The sequence below is a fragment of the Scleropages formosus genome, chromosome 7 (assembly GCF_900964775.1).
Source record: "Scleropages formosus chromosome 7, fSclFor1.1, whole genome shotgun sequence".
NCBI classification, from domain to species: domain Eukaryota; kingdom Metazoa; phylum Chordata; class Actinopteri; order Osteoglossiformes; family Osteoglossidae; genus Scleropages; species Scleropages formosus.
This window is the reverse complement of record NC_041812.1, coordinates 31,533,044-31,546,462: the sequence shown is the minus strand read 5'-3', so window position 1 is coordinate 31,546,462 and position 13,419 is coordinate 31,533,044. Positions and strand designations below refer to the sequence as shown.

Below are 13,419 nucleotides of genomic sequence, written 5' to 3'. Positions count from 1 at the left end.
TAACAGCCGGTGAATCGCAGGTGCGTGATGCGTGTTTATGTCAGGCGATTCAAACAGGTTTTTAATTCTCGAAACAAGAGAAGCTCGAGTACCTTTGCTTATATATGGCTTTTATTTTTACTGAGAAAGGGAAGAAAGGCTCGTGCCGAAGTTCAGCCCCACTGCGATCGACACGCGCAGACTTGGAGAACTGAGCGAATGCGGGGCACATCGAGTCGACCGTACTGTTACTAGTCCACTCGCGTACCTCCGACCTATGTTCACTTCTTCCAAAATCTCTTCTGACTTTTACATAAACAAAATTTTGAACAATTCAATTGCCGTCTTACCGTTATCCCATACTGTACAATTCAATTTAGAGTAGCGGTAAAAAAACTGTAAGGCACCTTTGATTTTTTTTTAAAAAAAAGTGCAAATCGCAACCATTTTCGCCTTTCAGCAATAGCGGATATTTCTTCTGTTTTAAAGTTTCGCAAAGAATGACTAAGTGTCTTTCACGTAATGAACGAGGAAGGAAACCGATGAAGCTGTTTGAAGGATGCGAGGTTGCGCCATTTTATGCAATCTCATTGGGCGTTCTTGCCTTCTAATAGCCAATCCGAATAAACAAACGATGTGCGCGATATAGCCATACAAAGCAGTCCGATGAAAGATGAAGGCTGCCATTTTATCATTTGTTCTACTAGCCAACCAGGACAGACGAATGATGTTCGAGATGGACTTCGACGAAGATGTATGATGTATAGAATAGGTGGCCATATTGTCTGAGTCCTTATTGGCTGCGTTTTATTCCAGTAGCCAATCAGGCTAAAGTAGCGATGCATGAGAAGTAGCGTAACTTGCCAGGAGACGCTCTTTTGGGGCAGAGCGGCAGCAGAGAGACTTCGTCCGCGTTCATAGTCATTATTACCATGGAGGAAATAAATAGTTGACGATTCTTTTAACCTTCTCTTTTAAGCTTTCTTCCGTTCGATCTTTGGTGCTCCTCGTGAGCCTTCCGTTCTGGGTTTATCGACGTGTTCTGCTGGTTCTCCACGGTCTCCGCAAACATGAAGTACATCGTTGGCATCGGCGGGTGAGTGGTGTGTCTGTCTCGGTGTCTGTGTCTGTGTGCGTGCGGCGCGGGGGGCGCGCGCTGCCGGTAGCACGTGGCGGCGAACCGAAAGCCGTCGAATAATGAAGTTGTGTGTATAAGTCGCTGCTGTCTAAACTCTGTTCCTGTGTGTTATTAAAAAATATTTCTGAACTCTCTTTTCTACTTTTATTAGTAAAGGGTAACCACGTATTGTAACAACATGGCTACTTGTTTCCGGTTTTACTGGGATGATAATAATAACAACAATTCAGAATTCTTATTTTTATTTTTTATTATTATTATCATTATTAAAAATAATAAAAATGACGATTATTATTATTAAAATAATAATTATCATAATTTAAAAACTTGTTTTGATGACGAATGTGTCCAAGGCGACTTGCACTGAGGTTTTTACAAGTACGTCACACTCAGTTACTATGACTATGTAACTAAGCAGTGTAAATGTGACGGAAAGGACACTGTTATTAACAGTGGTTAAGTAGAGTAGTGCAACGCCGTGCTGGTGGTGAACTAGTCCGTGTTGTTTATTTACCTCAAGGCTTCCCTTCCTGCAGCTGAACTCTTTGAAACTTGGCTTGAACTCCCTTACTTGTGTTTTCTCTTCCCCCAGGGTGACGAATGGTGGTAAAACCACATTGACGAACAGGTTAATTAAGAACTTGCCCAACTGCTGTGTTGTTCACCAGGATGACTTCTTCAAGGTGAGTCTCTTCATGATCATAAGACTCTTATTAAGAGTGTTCAGGTATCTAAGAGCAGATCTGTTATTTATCAGCCCCCATTCACATTTAGTACTGTGTATTATTTTTTTTATATTTATACATACATGCGTTCTGCAAGACATCAGCAGACAGCCTGGCATAGGTGTGTTTCCAGGGGCACTGGTGTGTGTCTTGGTGACAGTATTCATAGCTGAACTGGAGCATAAGAAACACATAGACGGTTCAGACTTGGCGCGAGGTTCATGATGGCATAGGCCGTGTGGACTCTACACAAGTGTCTCATCCATATATGTTTCAGCCCCAAGATGAAATTAAAGTTGGCGAGGATGGCTTTAAGCAGTATGACGGTAAGCTGGGCTCTTTCCAAGGGCTGTGTGTGCGTGTCTACGTAGAATGTGCTGTGCATGTTCCTTTTAAAAGAAGGAAAAAAAAAAAAAAAGCCATACCAAAAAAATGGCCATATTGCATGCTCAACTATTTTTCTTTCATTTTTCTGGTTTCCTCTGTTTCCACTTGCAAACCCACAGTTATCACTGCTCTGGACGTGGATGCCATGATGGATACGATCAAGGCTTGGCAGGAGAATCCAGTGAAGTTTGAGAGATCACACGGCATCAACAACAGCTTGGATGCAGAGATAGTCCCAGTGTCTGACCACAATGATGATGTCCACATCCTCATTGTGGAAGGCTTTCTTCTTTACACCTACGGGTAAATCGCAAATGACACTGACAGTGACAACTCCCGAGATGTTCAGGTTTATGTTTGCATTTTAGACCTTTGTTTTAAGGACCTGGACTTGTATCCAGAAATTGAAAGTTAGAACCTTGAAAGGATATGCTGTGGCCCAGAGCAATATATTTTGACTTATATACAGTTGATTCTCTTCTTATGAGTGTAATCAAGACCTGAGAGTTGGTTGTTACTCAAAAAGTTTTTAAGTTGAATGTGGCACAGGGTGGCCCAGGAACTGTCTATTTATGCAGTTGCTGGTATAATGTATTCTAGCGAAAACAGTGGTATTGGGCAAACGGCTATGATAGAGTTATGGAATGCAGACATGCAACTGTCTGTTGTGAAAAGCACATTTGTTTACTGAGTTGTATCTTGGCATGAATAAGTGTAAATGTCAACAACATGAAAGCTCTCTGGGGAGGGAGGCAACAGGAGGGCTTTTCAGGCAGCAGAGCAGTACCCTTGCTTTCAGTCTCCCCATGAGTAGAGTGCAGAAGCACAGGGCAGACAATCATATGTGAACTGGGAAACCTTGTGAATGTGCCTGGTGTACTGAGTCTTGTGGCAGGAGTATTTATGACACGGTGTAAATAAGAAAGCCTAACAAAGAACCCTAGCCAGAACTAGACAAGACCCCTCAATTCCTTTTTTACCCCATGAATACTCAGAATTCATTAGTATCCAGTGCAGTGGTAATAAGTAAATTCACTTATTAGTTACACAAAATATTTTAAAAACTTCCATTTGTATCATTTACTTTGACATGTAGACAACTGCTGTGCATCAGAACAGAGCTAGAGGCATTGTATGGTGGTGGTGGAGGGCAGAAAGGTGGAGCTTCATTGTGACCTGTTTAAAATTGGTAGCTGTGGAAGCATAGGATTGTGTGCAGCTTGTTTGCCTTTTGTTTGCTGCTTTTCCACCCTTGACACTCTTTGAAGAATTTGAGGCAGTGCTTACCATTCGTGATCAAAATATGTTGTTGCACTGGTTGAAGCTGTGGCATATGATTTGAATTGGTATGTCAGCTTTCTTTATATGAAACACTAAAATACCTCTCAAAGAATTTGATATGCAAAAGTTCTGAATTCAGGGATCAACTATTTTTTTTAGGGCAGAAATTCAAGTTTGTAGTGTTGTAATAAAAGTTTATTCTGGAAGTGAATGCTCTTCATAGATGCATTTTGTTCTTGAAAATGATCCGAGTGGACATTTAATGCGTGCCATTAACTTGCAGGCCATTGATCGACGTATTTAACCAGCGTTACTTTCTTTCTATTCCATATGAAGAATGCAAAAAGAGGAGGAGGTGAGTAGTAACAGTGATGTCTTTGAGAACTGTAAATGTGTTTGTGGCTATCCTGCAATGGACTGAACTGGCACCCAGTCCAAGGGTATATCCTTCCTAGACTACTGGTTATCATTGCTGAGTGAGTGAGTATTAGAGAGTGTTTGACTATATTTGTGTACCTTGAGTTGTATGTGGCTTTGGAGAAAAGCATCTGCCAAATGAGTAAATGTAATGTCTTCCAGAACTGAATAGCTGTCAATGTACATTTTTCACCAAACCAATTGATATTGAATCTAACCTGTACTATAGCTTGTGAAGAAACAAGTTAAAAATTACATCTGAATCTTGAGATTCTTTACTCATCCAGCTCAAGAACCTACACAGTGCCAGACCCACCAGGCCTGTTTGACGGCCACGTTTGGCCAATGTATGTAAAACACAAGAGGATGATGGAGAACCTTGGGGTTGATGTGGGTAGGTGGTCAGCCCATTTTGCACATTGTTGACATTCCTCTTTCATACCAAGCCTCAGACATCACATGGACTCCTGTCTCTTTTCACAGTTCAACTGGATGGGACCTTGTCAAAGGAACAGCTGTACAATTTGGTCTATGGAGACATCCAGAATAACATCCAGAAAGTGCTGCAGTAAAGAAGTGAGTGAACTTGACTGCAGTGAACTACAAATGTGTTCTGCATGTAGTAGTATAATGAAGGCTCAGACTTGCATCTCCTTAGTCTTTCATCTGCCTTTCTTCTCACCTCACTTTTTTAGTTCCCGGTCCGCTGAGAAACTGCTGCTGGAAGAAAATGCGGCCTTGCCTATTTGCGAAGTGCCACCTTTTTTAACCATTGATTATTGAGACATAAACATGTCTAACACTATTGTCCAGTGGTTTTATATTTTGCATATATTTATTGCTGTCAACAAGCACTTAAAGCATGGAAACATTTTTCCAGCTAGATGCAGTGATCAATAAAGGGAACCTCTAATGTGTGTGTCTGTGTAAATTATACTCCCTTTAAATGGACAGCTTCATTCTTTATGCCCCTAAACTCATTTCTTTGCTCTTCAAGTGTTCCTTGTGGCCTTCTGTCATGTGAACACTTTGACAAGTTCAAGGGCTGCACCATCATCTCGTGATGTCCTATCTCCAACCCACCAGACCCTGCTGTTTACTACTGCAGGTTGCCTTGCAGTTACCTTCCGCTTAGGGGCTACGAGAGTGAAAAATATGTTTGAAGTGACACAGACCTTATCTGTATCCCAGGCAGCAGTTGGTGTTATACGATACTGACACTAAGCTTGTGACTTGGTGTAAACTAGTTTAATTTAATTTTTAGTGTAGATAACTGCAATTTCAGTAACTCTGTTTCACAAAAATTAAGTGACACTGAAATTACAAAAATTAATTCAAAGTATACAAATAGACTGCATTAGTGCTTTACTGTGTTTGGTCTGTTTTGATAAGTACAGTTTTAGTACATTTCATGCAGGCAATATTTTAGTTTAACTTGATTACTGTCAGTTGAATAATAATTCAGTTGTCTTCAACAGCAGCTCTATTTCATACCCAGATGCATAAGCTTCCTGTATGGGCCTGGACCTCCCCACAGGCCTCTGCATGGGAGAAAGTGACAAAGAAAGGGTGGGTTACATGTGACACCTACAGTGGCTCTGTTTTCACTTTGGACTGCTGCCAAGTCTGAAGGGGGGGGGAATCTAGACTTATTTGGAGAGCTGGTCATAATTCCTTATAGTAATGTTTGGTGTGTGCTTTCATACAAAAGTGCAAATTCAAAGATGCTTATCCAGCTTTTACTGTTGTACCCTGTATTGAATAGCTTTTAAAAAAAAAAAAAAACACAACACCTTCAGTCTTTTCACACTCACCTTAGAAGGCCATGCCAGTACAAATGAGGCATGAGGTCAGCCTTCATGTGGTACATAATTCTCCTTTCTTTGCTCTGGTCAATGGGGAATGTTTCTAGGGGTTCTAAGTTGTAGTCGAACTCCGCCAGAATAACAGTGTTGTAGCTTGTAACCAATGGACATGAAGTATAACCATCATACTGGAAGCGATTAAAAACGTGACCATTAGGTTGTACAATGCCATTTAAAAAAAATCTAAACATTTGAGCTATAACAGGTACAGTACAATTGTAACATTGCAGTATACTTTCAGAAAATTTTCCTAATGTTGAATATAGATCTGGTGAAGAAGAGGGGAAGGGGGGGGAGAGGGAAGAAAAAAAAATCACATCTCACAGCTTTGTTTCCAAATTCATGTTGAACAAGAATTACCTTCTTATCAGGCTGGCCGTTTTTCATCACTTTAGAGATGGTTCGGTCCAGAACAGCAGACTGGCCAGCTGGGGATTAGACAAATTTATATTATCAAACTGCAAATTAACTCACTATGAAGACATACCAATTGAAGAAAATCAGTCTGCAAAGAAAATATAACCATTTTATAACCATTTTATAACCATTTTTTCTGGCTGGTTCCCAGTTTATATCATCTCATTTTGTCAGTTAAATTGGATACAGAAAAATAATTTAAAAGCCCAGAGCACCACATTTTATTACTGCGTATTTTTGAAATGAATTTCAGTGAAAGTGTTGATTACATTTATTCATTTAGCAGATGTTTTTCTCCAAAGCGAGATACATCTCAGAGAATATTCTTTCCACCACACACACACACACACACACACTGAAACCACTTGTCCCAGCAAACCGAAGCCTAATCCGGCAACACAGGGCGTAAGGCTGGAGGGAGAGGGGGGACACCCAGGACGGGACGCCAGTCTGTCGCAAGGCACCCCAAGCGGGACTTGAACCCCAGACCCACCAGAGAGCAGGGCTTGGCCAAACCTGCTGCGCCACCGCACCCGCCCTCATGCACCAAATTGATTTGATTGATTTGGCAAAAACTTATTGGAATAAAATATTGGGGAAAAAAAAATTGCCAAATGTCTTCATAGCACAGTCATGACCGAAGGCACTGAGGAACAATAACAGGAGATACCGTTGAAAAACAAAAACTAGAACTCAGTATTTATGAAGAAGCAAGTGCACAATTGCTGCCTGTTCTCTCAATGTTTCATTTCCCTGTAGGGGGTGCTCTATCCTTTTATAGAGTACATGAGACATGCAGTAATGTGTAGGTTGCACATCTTACAGAGACCCCTGTGGAACCCCCCCAACCATGTTTGTTTTGACCCACAGAAATACCAACTCAAGTGATATTTATTGGTATAACAATAATAGAAAGCTCTCGAAATCTATATGGTCTCATCTGGAGTCTCCAGTTTCCAGAAGAGTGGCTCTTTTTGGAGAAAAAAGAAAACCGGTGAAATGCTAACCGAAGCCTAGTGGCCTGACTTGTTTGGGAAGTCTCCCACAACACCTCACTCGACTCACCGACAGCTGCAGCCGTCTTTGACGTCGGCAGATTGGTACAGTCCCCAATCCCAAACACGTTGGGGTACCTCTTGTGCTGAAGAACGTTTTTGTCTACATCCAGCCAGCCTGCCTCATCTGCTAAGGGGTTACCCTTGAGCACCTCAGGGGGTCCCATCGGCGGGGTCACATGGAGCATTTCATACTGGGGTGAAACAACAGTGACAACATATTTAAGACAAGAATCACATTCAAATCCTTTCAGCTCTTGTTTTATGACGTTTATTCATCTAGCTGTCACTTTTCTCCAAAAGCCAATTACTTACCCAAGGGAAGTGCCTTCCGAAAGGGGAATACAGGAGAGCGTGGGATCTAAACCTTGGTCCTACATTATGCACTGTCCCGGAATGCCACGCATTTCATTTAAAATTCAATATTGGCTCCACCCCCTGACATCTGACCCCACCTGAAATAATCACATTGGGCACATTCTGTGCTTTAAACTGAGCACATGGAGATCTTTGGCAGACGAGGCACTGAAAGGGCCACCCACTTCTTCCCACAAGCATAGGGGTGTTGCTCTTCAGGTTTCCAGACCGGATCTACCCTTCCACTTTACACGTCAGTTCTTGCCTCATCCTAATACCTCAAGGTCTGATGTTAGATGCTTCCACCAAGGCCCTTTTAGCTGAGTCAGGGTGACTATAAACAAGGCTACGTGCAAGAATCCTAGCCTCCTGTTTATAAACAACAGCGTTAAGTTCTCATAATACAGCGAGTTCTAATGAGGCTGAACAGGAAGTAAACCACCTCGATAATAACCAGGTTCATCACAGCTTGTCCTGATACCTGGTACTAATCCTGTGAGGCAGTGTGGTACTTGGGGAGGTATTTTCCAAAGCTCCCCCATGCATTTGGCTGGATTGATTTCATGTGCATCTTCTTTCACTTATTTAATTCTGCTTCCGTAGGTTGACGGAAAGTGACAGCACCCCCCAGTAAGCCAAAATATCCAAAAGCAGTTGCCTTTTGGCAGTTTAACTAATACATATAGTCTCCTAAAAACACTGCCATGGCCTTGTTTAACATATACCCCCACTTCGTTGCTATTTTTTACAGCAACACTGATTCAAAGCAACTCACAAAGTAGAATTAGGGAACTGAAGGACAGTTGTGGCAGAGGGCCGTTTTTCAAAAATGTAAACACACAGAATTATCCTCTTCCGTAACGCAGTGATGTTTATTCCAACTTATCATCGGTAAGTATGTGACGTGTGACTCTGACTGAATCCGAAGGGGTGAGATTCCAAATCAGCTTACAGAAAAGCCAACGCGGCCTCTACTGACCTCGACAGTCACCGTCTCTCCGGGGCTGTCGAGCTTCTCAAACACAGCTTCTCGCCGGTCAGCCCTGACCTCAATAAGGTTGTGTCTCAGGTTGACCTGCAGGTCGCGTTTCTTCACGATCTCCCACAATGCGTCTGCGTACTTTTTAACCCCAAACAACACGGGTAGGGAAGTGTTGTAGATGATGTTGGCCTTTGATCTCTTTCCAGTCTGCAAAAACAGATTGATATTAGAGAGTTTGAGAGGCGTCACAGAAAATGGAATTTAGGCCAATTTTTCCATATTCACAGAGTTTAACTACTAAAGCAACTGCAGATATTAGTTTAACGGTGACACTTGCAAATAATTTTAGGAATTTCAAGAAAGAATGTTAACTATAATAATGGAGCAGTTGTTTCTGGGTTGTTGAGAAATTTGAACCGTCTAGTTATGTTCAATCTATACCTTTCTCATGTAGGCATCACTCAGGTACATGATCTTCTGAGGAGCTCCTGCACACTTCACAGGTGTGTTGGGGAAGGAGAACACGGCGTTCCCCTCTTTGAAGTTCTGGAGTGCGGCCCATGTCTTGTTCACAGTTTGCACGGAGTAGTTGGATCCAATACCTGGGTGCTCAAAGGCCTCCGGCAGACCTTTTATCTGTGAGACCGATGCAGTAACACAGTAATTCTTCTATTGCTCACTTCTCCTCAAAAGCTGTCCATAACAAAACAAAAAAAAAAAAACACAAACCTCGATAACCTTGGTAACGTTTAATTTTTCATAAGAAAACTGCAAACTCGGTATAACATATTCCTGACGTGAATATGCCACATGACAACATGATGACGAAATACCATTCTTCCTTGCAGGCACCAACCTGAGGTTCCTTGAATAACTTCAATAAAGATTATCTTATTCATTGAAGATTACCATCTGTAAATGCCTGAGCGACGTTGAAATTACCTTTTCATAGTGAAGCTGAAGACCAAGGGCTACAATCAGATACTTGTAGGATATCTGTGACAAAGAAGATTTCAGATTTTATTTGTTACTGCATAACTTGTCAGTGACACTAGATTCTCTCACATACTCACACACACACACACACACACACACACACACGGAAACCGCTTGTCCCAGACGTGGTCGCGGCAAGCTGGAGCCTAACCCGGCAACACAGGGTGCAAGGCTGTAGGGGGAGGGTACACACCCAGGACAGGACGCCAGTACGACCCAAGGCACCCCAAGCAGGGACACTAGATTCATTTAATAAAAAAATTAAAATTTGGTGAAGATTTAATCTAGACAGCTTTGTACCAACATCAAACAGGACCTTAGGCCTGTATAAGAATATAGTGTGAAAGACTGGTCGTCTGAAGGATACAGCAACAGTTTTAAAGCTTCATTGCACATAGATCAATTTACATTGGCTCCCATTTCAAACTACAGTAAAGGGCACAACCCTGACCTTTAACCTTAGGTAAGTACTCACCTCCTTTCCATCTCCGGTCCTCACTGTGTTCTTATCGGGATTGATCTCCTGCACGTGGGACTTGATCCATTTCACCCCTGATGGCACCACGCTGGCAGTAGGCCGTCCCGAGCCCTTGACGGACTTAGCACCAGCGCCCACCAGTGTCCAGAGCGGCTGGTAATAGTGCATCTGCAGCCATGGGACAAAGTGCACAGCACTGACAACCATGCAGCAATATCATATGACGTACACCCAACCACAACAGCAATCTCTATATACTTGGACATCATTTAGTTCTTTTCTTGTGATGTCAATTTTTAAAGCTAACTTTCGCGTTACACTTAATATACTTGTCACTCGACGAAGGAGCGCAAATTAAGAGCACAGCAGCAGTTTCCCTCCAGAGACTTCCATGTACAGCATCTCTACCTCTTGCATTACAAAATATTTTTAGAAGTCCTTACATCATTATACTGATTGCTAATAGCATGCACTTGATTTTACAGCTGTCATTCCTTGAGTGCACTGTGCAACAAAGTTACTCATAACTCACATGATATAAGCCACAGATTCTTTATATTTTGCGGGATGCAAGGCTCTTTAGTCAAAGTAACACCATAGCAAGACAGCACCTTTTTTTGAAGATGGAGGGCTGACTGGAGATATCACTTATAGCAATGAGGGAAAAGGATAGAGATCCACAGTCATCTCAACCACCCAGGGATGACAGGGGTGTGACCAGTTTTAACTGCACAGGCCTCCTCAGTAAAAATAGGGTGTATGCCACCTTAGCAGTGCACCTCTGGGGAGGCCCAGTTACCACTAATTTCTAAATCATAATGGCAATAAAAATCACACCCCTTTATCATTCCTGCACAGTATTAGTTAACTTTGTTCATACACACACACACACACACAGTCTGAAGCCGCTTGTCCCACGCAGGGTTGCAGTGAACTGGAGCTTAACCCAGCAACACAGGGTGTAAGGCTGGAGGGCGAGGGGACACACCCAGGACGGGACGCCAGTCCATTGCAGGGCACCCCAAGTGGGACTCGAATCCCAGACCCGCCAGAGAGCGTGACCCGGCCAAACTCACCGCGCCACCATGCCCCCAACTTTGTTTATATGTATCTCCAAAGAAGGGGAAAAAAACTACTAGGCAGGTGATCAGGAATCGTCGATATTCGGATAAAGTTTTATCCAGCTACTCGTGTGATGAACATTGGTTCATATGATGGAAAGAAACAAACTATCTGTACTCAAGAATCACGCGTCTGCACCTAAGTCTCTGATAATGTAATGCACACAATGTATTTCCTGTGAGGTGTGCGTCGCTTTGGAGAAAAAGCGTTTGGTAAACGAATACATATAAATGTAAACTTAGGCGCAGCTATGTGATTACGTTTAAAGCTTCCTTGTATTGCTCAATCACATCCAGCGAGATTCACTGATGATTTCTGCACTGTGGCCTCCACCACAGCGCATGCACACACACACACACACACACACACACACACACACACACACACACACACACACACACACACAGAGAAAGACGCGATGAGCGGATGCTGTGTAGAGGATCTCTTGCCTCGCTGGGCTCCACCACCGCCACGTTCTCGGCCCCAACCTTCCTCTTCATTCGGGCACTCATGGCAATGCCACCGCTCCCTCCTCCCAGCACCAAGACCTTGTAGTGCTCCTTGGATTGCTGGCCGCCGGTCACATGGAATCGGCACACGCTTGGCTCACGCACTCTTTGAACCCACATCCAGAGAAGGTGCTGCCGACGTAGGCCTGAAACAGCCATCTCGCAATGGCACGCGGTTCCCCTGGCAGAAAAAGCAGCAAATAATTAATGCCAAAACATGGAATAACTTCACTCCTCTCCCATTCATCAGATACAAACATGTCAAACATCTGCTAGATGAAGAACAAGTGTAACTGTCAATGTCCTTGAATCCAATCACACTCCTTTACCAATGTACTTGTAAAGAATAATAAGAATCTAAAAAGCAGGGTATTCTTACTGAAGTGATACTGGTTCAGATCATGGGTAAAACAATGTTAACCAGGTAGACAGGGAGTCACCTTGGACACATCGTGTCCCCTAAAGATAGGAAACATGTCAGTACCACACTGTGTGGCAGGGAAACGTGACTGGTGGTGTGAGGATGTGGGCTGGAGGAGGAACGCTGTGTACTGTACCGTAACCCTACGGTACAGTACAGTGCTGTATTGCCACATGCGTAACTCGCGATCGCGCAGTTTGAAACCCATGACACTACTGCTGGCGTTACTGAAACAGGATCGCTCCTAGCACTCAGCTTGATGTTAATGCAGTTCCCCGATAACGTGAATATTTGACGCCGATTGAGGTGTGAAACGGAACACGGATCATGGCGATCGCGAATGTGCTCAAACAATGATCGCTACCTCAGCTCAGCAGCTCCGGGTGCAGGATTAAACAGAGGACTCTGTTGCGCTGTTGACAACGTGCCCCCCCATCCGACACAAACAAACGCGCGCGACAAAACAAACAAGTGTGTATTTACCGCGTCGACGGAGGTGTCGGTCTCTGGCGCGGAGTTAAGGCTCGCGGACGAACGGCGGGCTGCAGACGAGCCGCCGTTTGACTCAGAATGACCGTGCAAAAAAAATAACAGGCAAAAAAAAAATAAAAGCCCACGATAACAAAAGAGGTAACAAAACTGACTGGCTGCAGAACTCAGGAACAGAGAAGTTGTCCCTCCCCTGACACCTCCCACACTTCGAAACGCTCGCAACACGCGCTGAACCGCACGTCAGAGCCCTTCGGCAACCTGTACTCCACCATCCGCAACTCGTTCGCTGTAAACCTCCTACAAAACATTGTTTGTGTGTGTTGAGCTGACGAGAAAAAGAGTTTTTTTAAAAAAAACGCCATTCGCTTACACAACCCAGGAAATTGGCTCGGACCGTCGACGCCGTGGGCGTGGCGTCAATGGTTAAAGTTTTAACTCTAAATGAGGCAACCAACGCATTTGTCCTTCCTAATTACAATGTATTGAATAACTGACGTCCACCATCCCCATTACACTAGACATTACTGCCAGTATCCAAACGTAACTCGTTTTCATCCAAAAGTATTTCGAATGTGTTAATTGAAACAGCGTCGTGGTGGTGAATTTGACCACAAATCGACAAGGGACAGTCGGTTAAACAATAAAACATAAACATTGCAAATGAATTACACGAAAACGAATAGAGCAACAGGTAGCAGAGAGAGACTGAGGCGTTGGTGACCGAAACGATCTTAGTCAAGTAGAAAAACAGCAAAGCAGTACATTCAAGCACTTCAGTAAATACATGACTGATACAAA

General features: G+C 43.3%; 2 protein-coding genes across 2 annotated transcripts; one reads left to right on the top strand and one right to left on the bottom strand.

The window, feature by feature from the left end:
* Positions 1-683: 683 nt before the first annotated feature.
* Positions 684-4,844, top strand: LOC108942042 (nicotinamide riboside kinase 2-like). Its single transcript, XM_018765083.2, has 8 exons — positions 684-1,075; positions 1,710-1,800; positions 2,120-2,168; positions 2,349-2,532; positions 3,794-3,865; positions 4,215-4,321; positions 4,411-4,503; positions 4,623-4,844. Exons 1-7 carry the CDS (start codon positions 1,050-1,052, stop codon positions 4,497-4,499), a joined length of 618 nt encoding a protein of 205 aa, XP_018620599.1. The 5' UTR covers positions 684-1,049; the 3' UTR covers positions 4,500-4,503; positions 4,623-4,844.
* A 433-nt stretch (positions 4,845-5,277) lies between these two features.
* sqor (sulfide quinone oxidoreductase) lies at positions 5,278-12,915 on the bottom strand. The gene is made up of 10 exons (XM_018765082.2): positions 12,613-12,915; positions 11,649-11,889; positions 10,075-10,245; positions 9,546-9,599; positions 9,045-9,239; positions 8,601-8,810; positions 7,275-7,458; positions 6,153-6,220; positions 5,742-5,920; positions 5,278-5,468 (listed from the first exon to the last, which is right to left on the bottom strand). The coding sequence occupies exons 2-10, from the start codon at positions 11,865-11,867 to the stop codon at positions 5,411-5,413; spliced, it is 1,338 nt and encodes a 445-aa protein (XP_018620598.1). The 5' UTR covers positions 11,868-11,889; positions 12,613-12,915; the 3' UTR covers positions 5,278-5,410.
* Positions 12,916-13,419: the final 504 nt, after the last annotated feature.